Source organism: Corvus brachyrhynchos, unplaced genomic scaffold (genome assembly GCF_000691975.1).
Source record: "Corvus brachyrhynchos isolate BGI_N302 unplaced genomic scaffold, ASM69197v1 scaffold18, whole genome shotgun sequence".
NCBI lineage: Eukaryota > Metazoa > Chordata > Aves > Passeriformes > Corvidae > Corvus > Corvus brachyrhynchos.
The window spans coordinates 4,046,784-4,060,641 of NW_008246064.1; the positions used below are offsets into that span (position 1 = coordinate 4,046,784).

General features: G+C 35.6%; 1 protein-coding gene and 1 long non-coding RNA gene across 2 annotated transcripts in view; one reads left to right on the forward strand and one right to left on the reverse strand.

Annotated features, from left to right (window-relative positions):
* LOC103623985 (sodium channel protein type 5 subunit alpha-like) overlaps positions 1-13,858 on the forward strand; it is a 35,048-nt gene that overhangs the window by 340 nt on the left and 20,850 nt on the right. Inside the window, 9 exon segments of the mRNA XM_017746803.1 lie at positions 1,340-1,458; positions 1,973-2,062; positions 3,130-3,258; positions 5,308-5,399; positions 6,278-6,484; positions 7,094-7,157; positions 7,775-7,919; positions 9,124-9,318; positions 10,392-10,583. Of these exon segments, the coding sequence (XP_017602292.1) occupies positions 1,340-1,458; positions 1,973-2,062; positions 3,130-3,258; positions 5,308-5,399; positions 6,278-6,484; positions 7,094-7,157; positions 7,775-7,919; positions 9,124-9,318; positions 10,392-10,583 (1,233 nt within the window).
* On the reverse strand, positions 8,571-10,385 carry LOC108449762. Its single transcript, XR_001866048.1, has 2 exons — positions 9,883-10,385; positions 8,571-9,256 (listed from the first exon to the last, which is right to left on the reverse strand). It is a non-coding gene; the product is annotated as an uncharacterized LOC108449762 (long non-coding RNA).

Below are 13,858 nucleotides of genomic sequence, written 5' to 3' on the forward strand. Positions count from 1 at the left end.
AAAGCTCTATTTAGGAGATGCTGGCATTTAATGATTCTGTAGATAGACCTTTGAACTTTACTGACAGCTTTTGGGGGGAGTGCTAAGGTATGCTCTGTATTATAGAATGAAGACGTATTTTAAGTTCCAGTCAAGAATCAAAATTAGTTATGAAAACATGATATGTGATTGGTGCACTTTAATAGTAAATATATTCTGGGATAAGTGATGCTTTGTTTTCCAGAGCAGTTTCTCTGATGCCTGTGGGGCTGAACTCCCTGTTGTATAAACAGTGCCTGTTCAACAGTAGATCATGCTGGAATGGCAGATGCTTTCACTGAATTACAAATATTATACAAATTAAGGGAGGCACATTTGAGATATTTCCAGTACTCTGTGTAGCAAATCCATGTATTTTCATTGTCTTAAATTAATTTTCTGTAACTTTATGTCTCACTGGCTTTTTTTATTGTGCCATATTTATATTGCACATACTCCATGCTATTCCAAAGTGGTTGGTGATGCTGACTATAGCAGTGTATAAAGTAAGTAAATACTTAAATTAAATGATTGCTACTGTCAAGGAGGACTTGCTCTGAAGAGCAGAAGGTTCCATCCAGTCCCAGTTCCTGTTTTAATGTATACCACAAGGTGTTGGAGTATAGTAATTTTATCAGAAAACATGCTTTAGACTTTGATCTTCCAGATATTCTTTTCTTAAAGTAATCAAAGTGATACTTTGAAGATGTAGAGAAACTAAGGTTGATTGAGTTGAAGAAATTTATATTGAAGTTAGGAATAGTGTTTAGTGTTAGGAATAGTGAATTAGTGATTTTCCTTCAAGAGATTTCATTTTTCCTGTATGGAAAAAGTGCTGAGCTGCATGGACCTTAAGGTAGCTTAGAGGCAATATACAGTGTTACTTGACAATGTAGAGATATTTCAAAATTAAAATTTTTGCTTTAACTGTCCAGGATTTTGGCAGGGCTACACAATGTGTATTTTCTAAATAATCTCTTGTAGCCTGTAAAACTGTCCAAGAGTAAGGTATTAAGACCATTTTTACAGTGCCAGAGTAGTAATTTAATTAATTTGACTAAGTGAATATGATTACTTGCTCTTCATATTCATTCCCATTATGGCTTCTTCCTCTCAGGCAATAAAGAACTTCTACAGAGCTGCTGTCTTTCCTTCAAAATGTGTATAATCACAGCTCCAAGTAAGAATAAAGGAAAGCTGTACTCCTAACTGTAGTTAGATATAGCTCTAGATGCAGACTTGAAAAACTGAACATTAACTTTTTGCAGAAATTTGTAATTCATTTAAATGTTTCATATACTCAGAATCCTTTTTTTTATAGACTTTTATGGTGATAAATGAAAGGAGGACAATTTTCCGGTTTACTGCCACACCTGCCTTGTTTATATTTGATCCTTTTAATCCAGTCAGAAAAGCAGCAATTAAAATTCTGGTCCATTCATATCCTTTCACTGGTTTCCCTGATTTGAATCTTAAAATATTCTGTGCCATTTTCTGTCATTCTGTTCCTCTGTTTCTGCTTTTTCTGATTTTATTTGGAATTATTAATTAGTGGAAATAGGTCTTTTTAGGTGAACATGTCTGAACATGTTAAACATATTATGTCCCACTAGTGTCCTAACTTCCAAAACTGTCTCCACATGCAGATAATTCATTTTTATATTTAAAATATGAATTTTACCCAGCTAGGAAGGTTTGATCTTGCTGGGATTCTTAGGATGGTCCTGTGCAGGGATGGGAATTGGATTTCAGTGATCCTTCTTGGTCCCTTCCAACTCAGGATATTTTGTAATTCTGCTATAAGTTTCTTTGGAAAACACATGAAAAGTTCAGAGCATATTCAAATGAAAAGTAATTATTTGAATGCTTGTGTGGTTTTTGTGTGTGGAAATCAGCAACTTTTATGAACTTCATTTTTTATAATGTAGCAGATTTTCCTTAACTTACTATTCACATTTTTTGTTGGCATTATTACATGTACTGTGTTACTCAATTGTATGGCTATGACTGTCCCTAAGCTTCTTGAACAAGCCTACTGGACTGAGTGAGTACCTCAGGGGCCATTTGTTCACTATTTTTCCAACGATACTAACATGCAGGCCTGAAAACTTTAAATAATGTGGTGATCTGATTCTGGGGCTTGAAAATTCTCAGATAGACCTCCGAGGAAGACTGAGGATTGTTATTATATCACAGAGTCTTTTGTGGAGCTTCAGTGCCTTTTCTTAGAGGCTCTCACCATATGCCCTTTTTTCTGTGTTGCCTAATTTTGCCATCTGGTGTAACATAGGAGGTTGGCCCATTTTTCCTTTTGAGGATTAAATCTCTTAGAGAGACTGTGCAGCAGGCTTTTAACTTAATATCTCTCATTCTACAGCAATAACCTGAATTTCTATTATAGCTGCTTCATGCAAAAGCTATAAAGGAATTAATATTCATTCTGTTCTTTCCTCCTGTTTCCTGGTAACTCTCCTAAGTCAGTTGTTCCCACGAGGAAACCATTTATTTGTAACGTCTTGCTTCCTTTTGTACTTGTGCGCTGTATCCAGTGTAACTGGAGTTAATGTTCCAGAATTAAATCTGGAAAATGTGCCTGGAGCCTCAGAAGTTCTGTAATTTAAATTCCTTTTATTTTGGGGTAAGCATGGTGATAACTTAATTTTCTGTAGGATTTCTTTCAGTTGCACTGTATTTGTCAGAATAAGTATATAAAATGTGCAAACTTTACAGGCTGAAATAAATCTTTGCTATTATCTTTCTGCCAGAATGATGAGGCTTTGAAATTTTCCAGCCTGCTTTAGAACATAAACACAGTCTTAAAAATGTTTCCTAAGGAAATGTGAGCTATCCTTCGTCCAGAAATAGCATCATATGCTCATGTGAATGTTTGTGTTTGTAGATTTACGTGGAAAATTTACTAAACTTCAGGAAGACATCTTGTCCCCATGATGCTTCTGAAAGTAATGCAACCTGTCCTATTTTGCATCACATTTTCTACCTTTATCTCCATGCAGGGACTAAATCAGAAAAAAGATAGAAATGTGCCTGAATGTGTATCAGTCTCAATAATATTTTTATTTCTGTAACTTTAATATACACTTTCCTCCTCAGATATGTTTTCAATGCCATATATACTACTGAAATATTGATAAAAATAGTAGCGAGAGGATTTGTTTGGAATGAATTTACCTTTCTTCGAGACCCATGGAACTGCTTGGATTTTTCTATTACTATTGTAATGTAAGTAAAACTCAGTTGTTCTTTTACACTCAGGGGACAAAACCACAGAGGAAATACTGTTTGGTGTTGCTGAAATTCCTTGCAGTTGTCGGCATCCTCCCTGCTAAACTGTGCTTGAATCACAATTGCATGTCTGCAATGAGAAAAACAGACTTTAAAGTAAGGCCTAAATGAAAAGCTCATGTTAGAACTGTGTGATTGTTCTCAGTTTAGTCCATATTTAAATTTTGTCAAGAGGCAATTGCATAGACAGCCCAAACCAAGCCTGCCTCTTTATGTTGTCTTAGTTGTACTCTGGGTCAGATGAAACTCATTCAAGAAGGACCCAAAATGGGTCAAAAGGTGTTGAATGACTTGGTGATAAATAACAGATGAAATCCCAGTGTCAAGTGTTGCTCAAGGAAGAACAGACCTTTCTTTACATGCAAATTCATGGGCTCTGGAATAGCTTTCACTTGTTGGGAAGATGATGTTGGAGTTTAAAAAGTTTTGTAAAAGTACCACTCCAGCATGCAGTCATGGTCAGAGAAGGAGGTAGAAAATAGACATCGTGGGTAAGAAGTAAAGAAGAAGAACGCACATTATTTCACTGTGTGGCCTGTATTTTAATTCAGGATTTTGTGTAGTTTTGCTCCTCACATGTCAAAACATGTCAGAATTAAAAAAGATGCAGTGAAGATGTATATCTGTAATTCCACATAACAAAAAACTAAATAGAGTAAAACTTGCATGAAAGAACAATTGCAGAGCAGGAACACAGCTGAAGTGTATGGCACAAAGCCAAAAAGAGAATAAATAATATATTTTTCCTACAATGAGAGCTAAAGGCACCAAATGAAGTTGTCAGGTGGCAGAATAAAAAAAGGGAGTAGTTTGTAACACTACATGTAGGTTTTTCCTCATTTGTAAATAATAGGTTATGTACACAGGTGTCAGCACACACATCTATGTGTAGATGAACAATTATTCTTATGGGTAATGCTGAACTGCTTAGGAGCTTGAATATTGTTGATCATCAGCAACTATCACTACATAGTTACTGATAGTTACAACTATCACAAGACAATTCAACAAGTGCATGAAAAATTTCATTTGGGGTCCTTCTTCCCTAGCTGCACCTCTAATTAATTTGTGTTCAATTTAACGATATAGTACCTCCACCTGTTTGTTTCCATGTCTTACAGTACAACAAAGAAAACTATTTGGAAATGAGCTCGACTGCTAACTCAAGTGTAATTATTTAGTTATTACTGAGTTGTAACTGAGGTGCTTGAGAATTATTCAATCTTACAAACCAGGCAAAGCCAATGTGCTCTGATCTGCTGCTGACAAAGTCATGCTCTGAGGGGGAGGTTGCCTTTCCAACCATTGTCTTGAATTTTGTTATTGAGACTATTTATTTTATGGAATTCTGTTACCAGTTACAACCTTGTCATGAGATGGGGCACAATTCATGTCCTTTCTGACATGAAAGAAATCTTAGAAAATATGGGGTAACCTGTTAAAGTGCAATGCTTTAAAATACTGATTTTCTGAAATTTTCTAATTGTTGAAATGCTAAAAGTGAAACCAGGTGCAATACTCAAGTTGTCACTGATTGTTAAATGTTAGAAAGACCTATGTGGTACAGAATAGACGTGTTATAAATCTGCTGTTGCTCAGCTTCCTTCTCCTGAAGTGTGTGTTTAGTTTTGAGATAGCTGCAACATATACTTTCATGAGAGAAGCCTCAGTGTGAGAGTGTGGTTATGACATTAAGGTTTTATATTTATTTGACATTTTGATGGATAAACTCTTCCAAAGTTAAAGCATCCAAATCCACACTAAGTAGGAGCTTACTGTATTTCTTTTCAGAGGCACTGCTCCAAAGCCCCATTACTTTATATCCATACCTAGAAATGGACTTAGAGTCCTAATTTTAGGTATATATCTTAGAAAATATTTGACCTATTTATTTTCTCCAGTGTATTCATTACTGCCTGCTCCATAAGGAAGTGCTTTGAAAAGCTCCATCTTTGTCATTCATTTCAGTGTGGGTTAATTTTCCAGGTACATTACTGCATTTCACAGAGTTGGCAACGTTTCAGTTCTTCGAACTTTCAGAGTACTGAGGACTTTGAAAGCTATTTCAGTAATACCAGGTAAGGAACAACACGTCTGTAGAGGGTTGGTACATAGCTGATGGATAGGCCAGCTTAAACCACGACAACACCTTACTGATATTTGCTCTGCTTAACCAGGATGCAAATTCTAATTCCACTTCTGTTCTTTTCTTCCAGTTCTCTGGTCACTTTTTGTGACCCCAAGGAATCCCAAGGTGTGACTGTTTTGCACCCTCAGCAACATCCTAACAATTTTTTAAATCATCTTTCCTTCAAATGGTTTTGACAAAGGCAAATTTATTTTCTGCATTTTTTTATACTATCACTGGTGTTCATTTTTATTTAGCCCAGTGCCTTTATCTCTATAATTTGTCTCCCTGGAGCAGCCCACCGTATGCTGATATTTGAACCACCATATTTCTGGTTTCGTGTTCTACCTCATTAGCTTAACCTTCTCTGGTTTGTTTCCCAGAAAGCTGATTTCACAATTTGAGAGATTTTCATTCATTTCCTTACTGACCACAGCCACTGTCTGGATTGTGTGTAATACTTTCAACAGTATGTTGCATACGCCATCCAGATATTCAATATTTTTGTAAGTCGTGTCCTTAATTAGGATACCAAAGTATGATTTCAGAGTCCAGCTGCAAAAATTCACTTGAAAAATCTATAAATTACTATGTATCTCATGGTTGTTATAGATATTAACTTTACCATTTCCATGCAATTGCAAATAGATTTTTGATTTTGCTCTGGAATTATAGCAGGAATTAAACATTGAAGTTGTTTAATTTTAGTATCGAAGCCGCACATCAATACTTTGTCATTAACAAACTTGGAACTGTCGTGTCTTGTCATACAGGAACACATTGCATTCCTTTTCTCACTTTCCATGTTATTGGATCTTATTTTCCTAGGTCTGAAAGTCATCGTAAATTCACTTGTTGAGTCTGTTAAGAAACTTGGGGATGTTTTGATCCTGACTGTATTTTGCTTGAGTATATTTGCACTAATAGGCCTCCAGCTTTTTATGGGAAATTTAAAATCCAAATGTGTCCTCAATAAAACTCTGTACAATGATTCATTATGTAAGGATCCCAAGATATATGTACCAAATGATGAAGGTAAATGTTTTTCTTTTCTCCCTTTACATAATCTGTGTATCTTCCTATGTATGTCTTGATTTTTCACAGAGATGTTAAAATATAGTTTGCATGTATTCCTGCCAAGAAGGTTTGTCCTTCCATTTGCACAAATAGTAGTATGAAGTCTCTGGGACAACTGAATTTGAGATTAGTGAATCTTGAATTTGGAGAAAGATCAGCAGTCTGTGGGGTAGAAGAGACTGAGTTTTCTATAAGCATTTTCTTTTTTATCTGTGCATTGGACAGGGATCCTAATTTTAGGGGTACTGCAGAGAGAATTATTTTTTCCATCACTTATTCTGTATTTCATGGATTTTGCCCACTTCTCATAGAGATTCTTTTTTTTGGCCAAAGATAAATAAAATCTTACATTGTTAGTTGTGCAGCAAATTGTTACTATATATTTTAAATTGTCAGACGGATCAGCTGAGAATCAGTCCCATATGCACTTCATTGGGAATGGATCTTTCACAGAGTTTTGATCCATCAGAGTGTTTATAATGTGAAGTAATGTTTGGTTTACTGTCAGAAAGTAGAAACTGACAACTTCTGATTTTATGATTCCTTGATTTTATTTTTTTTTATTAGACCTCTGCTACAGACAGAATGACTCTCCTGAAATACTGCTCTGTGGGTACAGTGTAAATCCCAAGTAAGTGAACAAAGCAGTTTTAGTACTTTCTTAATTTTTTCCTCCAGGTGTACTCTGGTTTTATTTTTGGTGTAAAGGAATGGTGATGATTTTTCAGGAGGAAGAAATGGGTTGGTGGGTGTGTTATTAAATTAAAAGCCAGATATTTCATACCAGAGAAAGAATGAAGTGCAAGGATGCAGCCAATTTTATATGTACTCTGTTGCTAACCACTGGGAGTATAATGGTAAGGCAGAATGATATAAATGAGAAGGGGCACAGATCAGTAAAGACTTTTTAGATATTTATAAACTCTCCTCTCCTCATCTTGGTGAATTATCTAAAAGTAAAGGTATTTCCATTGTTCCCCTCTCTGTGTATTTGTTTGGACATATCCTACATCAGTGAGAGTTTTTGTCTAGTCCCAAACAAATGTTTCTGTCTAGTTTTTTTACTAGACAAATGGATTTCTGAGATGGTCAGATATCAATCAGCCCTCCTGGCAGGAATATTTTGGGGAATATGAAGCATAACTTCAGACAAACTGAGCAAATCTTTATTTGTTGCTGTGTATTGGATGCTTTCAGGTACAGTTGAATCTCCACATAAGTGTTGTTTAACATTTCTTTTGTGGTTAGTCATGAGTGTCCAGAAAACTACACCTGTGAGAAGATTGGGAATAATCCTGACTTTGGTTATACAAGTTTTGACCATTTTGGCTGGGCCTTCCTCTCTGTGTTCCGTCTGATGACCCAGGACAGCTGGGAGCGTCTCTACAGACAAGTGGGTACTTTGTTTACCTGCTGGAATGACTTCAGACGGGCAGTTCAGAGCTTTATGTCCACTAGAAAAATCTGTACTGGTTTTAACATTACTGACACCAATTTTATTTTAAAATCAAAGTAAGTATTAAGGAAGTAGAGTCAAGTGACTGACAAGTAATGCCTTCTGCAAGTGATGTTGGATAGGAGCAGTCCTGCCATGAATGCTCATAGTTTTGTTGGAGAACACGCTCGGGTTAGTGGTTAAAAGCTAAATAAGAGTTAAATACTTGTATGCACCCACCCAAGGATTGGGATATGGAGCAGATCCAGCCAAGGGGCTCCCTGCTACTGCAGGGAATATGAGGATTTGTCACGTCATCTGTTTGTCTTCCTTTTAAGTGCTGACTCCTCACCAAACCTTTTGGCTCAACATACTTTCATTTTTGGCAACATGGTACTAAAAAAATTGGAGCCTTTATGTTTTGATTCAGAGAGTTGAATGTAACTTTTCAATTTGGTGGTTTTTTTAAAAAAATGAGGTAAAAATGCCTGTAGAGAACTCTCTGGATCCCTTATGTCTATACAGTGCTTTTGCTAGATGGGAACAATACTCTCTGCCTTGCTCTGTACCTTTCATATTGGTCCATTTTAACTCTTTTTTCCATCAGCCTTTATTAACTGTGACTTTTTAAATGGATGCAACTTCTTTTGCCATTTGAAGGTCATGTGATTTTTAGTTTTTAATGTCTCAAAACCTAATTTTTAACCATCTCCTCTGCTACCATTTAAAAAAAGTATAAGATAATCAGTCTAAATATTGCCTCTGATTCTGTAATTAAAACATCTTTCATGTTTGTATAGATAATCCTAGCTTTCACCTTGATTACCGAGTTTCATTAATTTCTTCCACAGTCACCTTTCTATATCTTAACAGATGAAGTTATCTTCTCATAGCTTAAACTTGGAGGATCATTTGCCTGATTTGCTGGAAGATATTCATGTTAATTTTAAGGATGGATTTTGTTAATTCTTCTCTGCAGCACGTGACATTGTTATGTATAACTTAGACCAGAAGCAGATCCTACTGTTGTTCATTGAAAACACTGCAGTACATTAACTTTTTGCATTGTGTAGGAAAATAAATTGTTTAAAGTTATTTTGAAATCACTTTGTAAATGTTAGTTTGTTAAGAATTTATTACCACCTTTGCCTTTTCCTCACAGACCATCCGTACATCTGGAGTGTCCTGCATCTTTTTTTTCATGGTGGTCATCTTCTTCTGCTCATTTTATCTCTTCAATCTGATCTTGGCTGTGGTAACTATGGCATATGAAGAGGAAAATAGAGCTACTCGTGCTGAAACAGAGGCAAAAGAAAAACTACTTCAGGATGCCAGAAAAATTATAGAGAAAGAACAGGTTTGTAAATTATCGTATATAATCTGTAGTTCCTTTTGTTTTCTTCTGTTTGTGAATTAGGGAAAAAATGTTTTGAATTAAACATGGGCTTCTTACAATACTTTCTGAGAAATGAGAAAGTATTAAATTTCTCTTTATATCTTTACAAATGTATGTATGCATGTATATATATGTTTAAATACATAAACATTCCCGTGATACAAAAAACATCATGAATCCAAGTTAAAACATACTAAGTTTTAGGATTTGCAGACCTGACATTGTATAAGAATGCTTTTTGGCAAGTAAGTAACTTGTATGGTATTGCATGGGTGCTGCACTCCATGTTCTTGTACAGCACCATTATTGCTGTGCCCAAAAATTCCTTTCTCTGGGTATCCCTACTTGATATTACTGCATGAAGGAAGTATGAGTGGATAAATTTTATCTTCTACCTTTAATAAAAGATAGCCCTGATTTATTGCCAGCTGTAAGAAAAGTCAGACTTGTAGAAGATCAAACAAAGATTCCCTAGCAACTATCAAATTTTATCATTAAAGTGTGAGGCACCACCAACCAATTTACCGAGTTCCTCCTCAACAGTTGTTGACAGGTTTGTAATGTTTCTCTGCCTGACATTCCAGCTTGCCAGGCTTTGCTCAGGCTTTTCTTCCTTCTGTTTTTCTTTTTTCTTCCTTCTATTTTTCTTTCAACAGGATTAGTATTTAGGAAAATTTAACATCTTAGGATTTAGCTTGAGCCTTTAGTCTTCTGCTCTCTTGGATTCAGTGTCCTTTTCAAAGCAAGAAAAGGAAAGTAAAAGGATAAACCGTAATATTTTGTAAATCAGATGCAAAATACAATATTTAAAGTGACGAGGGCAGACTTTAATTACAATAGCTCAGAGATAACTCTGCTTTGTCTTTCAGAATTGTGAATAGCATTTGGTACTCCTATCTTTTTATGGCAGTTTAACATTTGAAACCTAGGAATTGTCAGTGCAAATCTTTCAGACAACATAATAATTACATGTATATGATCCTAGTCCATTTGCCTTGAATTAACAGACAGACCTTTTGCTTTTCCTGTTGCAGATGCTGGCTGCAGAAGAAAGCAGTAAGGCCTTGCATGCTGGATCTGAAATGTCAGTTGCTGACTTGAAAAATTCAGAAGGAAAAGAAAATAATAAAGAAACACCTACTTCAAGGCAAAAACTAATTTTAGATGACCAAGAAAATGAGGAGCAAATATTTCGTTCACAGCCTGGTCGCTGCCACAAGAAGCTTGTAAGTATTTGAAATAGACAACACATTCATTAGATTTGCATGTGATATGACAATTCAAGGATAAGATTTTGGGACCACAGGGAGCCAACATTACCTGCACCTGAAAGGGAAGTTGGAAGTGTCTGTCAGTAGTACACTTATGGCAAATCATAGACCTGTGCTCTGAGAGCTGTGGTAAGATCTGTCAGCATCTTGGTTGTGCTGCAGAAATAAATGTAGAGAATTCTTAAGTTTTAGTGTTTCCCTAAAGACCTAACTATTTTTTTTTAATTTTATTTTTTAATTATTATTCTTTTCTACAGACAGCTAATTCTCTGTTCTAAATATTTAGGATAGGGTTTAGTTCAGTATGAAGACTTCTGATGTTAGGGGCATGATTCACTTCCAGACTTTAAGCATCTAGCACCAGTTTAGATGCTCTTGCATATGTTGGATGTTCTAGATATCTTTGATATCTTTGGCATATCTTCCAGCACTTTGTGGGTATCTCATAAACATTACAGCATCTCAAATGTTGCTAAATTCCTAGATTTAGGCAACTGGATTGTGTCCAGGGTTTGAATTTTTTGAGGTTTCGTAGGTTTCTACAAGTATCTTAGGTTCTAAACTCCCAGAGTCAAGAGGAGATTTAAATTTTTAGGTCACAAATTGATACCTAGGGACATTAGAGCTTTTCTAGTGTCTTACTTGGCTTTCACTTCCTCTATGGAAGGGCACAGATGTTATGTGCCATGTCTGAGACTGTGGATGTCTCAGCTACCAAATGTCTCAATAGACTATCTCAAATGGCTTCAGAAACATTTATTTATGTGAATCAAACTTATCAGAGACATACGTGTCCCATATAATGGGATTTTTAAATGCATTGCACACATGGATAAATTAAACATGGATATCTAAATGTTAGGCTGAATCTCTCACATGTTGTTTCACATCTTGTTTACAGCAGTGATTTCTGGCTCTTCTGCTGATCACTCATTTTTAAATCCATTTAGAAACTTCTGTTAAGACTTGTATTCTTCCTTTGCATAATTTTGGAGATTTTTTCCACAGTACCTTTGCCACTGACAAAATACTGTATCTTCTAGAAGACTGTCCCAACTTTAATCTTTCTCTATCTTCATTTAGATACCTTTATTTAGATACTTTAATCTTGAGCTGAATCTTTCAAAATAATTCTCAGGCAATTATCCATATTACTTAATTGTTTTCAACAATATCTAAAAAGAAAGCTTCTAATTCCCTTATACTGGTTTCATCACGTGACAGATTCTCTTTTACTTCTGAGAGAACAACAGAATTGTTTCACCCATCTCACTGAAAATGGAATTTTTCCCATAGCAGAGCTAAAAGAAATAATGTTCCAATTTACATATGTTTGAAAAGTATCCTTGCAGGGGAGTCTTTCTCAGACACATAATCCTAGCTAAAATTGATTAAATTCTCATTCTGGCAGTCAGCACAGGCAGAATTTCTTCTAAATTCCATAATCCTAGCTATAATAAGTTAAATATTTGAGCTGAAGGAGTCCAAATCACCCACTTGGCAACAACTGCCACCTGTCATCTCCTTTAGTAAAGTATTTGTTTATTGTAGTGTCATTAATGTTTCCCCTGCTGTGTTAAGAATATACTTCAATTTTGTGAACTAGTTTGGTTCTTCTGCACGTAAAGGGAATGCTGTGTCACAGTCCATGGTAGTGTCTTATTGTACCTATTCAGAAAACAAAAAGGTCTTTTCATAACAGGTGTCATATCTTCTGCAAGTATAAAAGTAATTTCTTATGGCTGATTACCCCTGCTTAACTTTATTCTTCTAAGTCTGTCACTGTTGCAGGAGATGTCTGAGACACGAGATAAAATTGGATCGTGTGCTAGACCTTACTTCTTCAAGGCTACAAAGTCTGCAAAGATGGATGCCAAATGTAATCTGGATTTTTATATCTCAGAAATAACATCTTCAGACCTTTCCAAGGTCCCCTCCCCTCTCTGTGTCCAGGGAATGACAAAGTTCTGATACCTCTAGGAAAACCTAGAGCATGATCCAATCAGTGTGAGCTGCTCCAATGTAGACTTTTACCTTTAGCTAAATAAGTATAATCTGCAACAAACATGGCTGTTTATTTCATGTTATAGCAACTACTGGTAGTACAAGCTCTGCTGCAACTGAGGACTCCTCAAACGATGTCCTCTCTACTTTCATCATAAAAAGAGGTTAAAGGTGCTAAGTCAAAGAAAAAAAGCACATTGGATAGAAGCTTTTTGCAGGACAGAATGAGTTTATAAACACTCGACTATTTCTTTAGGGCACATCCCTGTTTTAAATCAGAGGACTTCTCATCCCCAGTTATTTCCTTCAGCTAAAGATCAATGAGCAGCAGTAACCAGTTCAGTGCTGGTGAATGTCCTTGTCCTTTCCAAAAACACAACTCTGAATTTCAACAAGAAGACTGAGAACTTTAGTCAGGCTGGCACACAAATTTTTCTAGGTTTCTGTTTTCTGAGACACCAAATCTTAGAGAAAAGAGTGAAAGGGTGATTTGCACTGGCCATGATTAGAATAGTCTAGTTGAGCCTTTTAGACTCAGAAAAAAAACAGAGGGGAAAATGAGCATTTTAGCACTGTATTATAAATTCATTTTATAGGTCTGTTCTCTGACAGTTCTGTCAGCTAAGTTTTGCTTAGATTTTCATTAAAATATCAGGGTGACAAAGAGAAATAATTATTATTAAACCTCTAAAGCCAAGGATATCAGTGTCATTCCCTGAATAACAGTTTTACAGAATATGTTCATAAAAATCATAATATCATAAGCGTTTGAAGTAACATTATGATATATTTTTATTCATTTATCCTTCCCAAAAAAGAAAATTATGAAAATCCAGTTGTGCTGAGAGGGAATACTGAAGTACAGTGCATTGTGATGTGGTCAGTCTGTCCACTCCCAGTCTGTCAGGTTCCCTGTCATCTGGTAGTTCTAATGAAAACAAAAGTAGTCCCATTCCTAGTTATAGGGATTTCAATATTAGTTAGATCTTGATAGGCTTAATAGGACTAAAAAACCCAATAATTTGTATTAACTGTGTGGCTATTTTTCACATTAATACATGATTATTTATTAATAATCAATAATTCATAGTTAAATAGCCAATAGTTTATTCAAACTGATGGTCAGTGTTCTTTTTGTCTGTTGTTTTTATCCTTCACTGGAAAGATAGAATGAGTCTTTCCCCTTGCCCCCTGTTAATGTTTCTATCCTTCTTATATAATGGCAT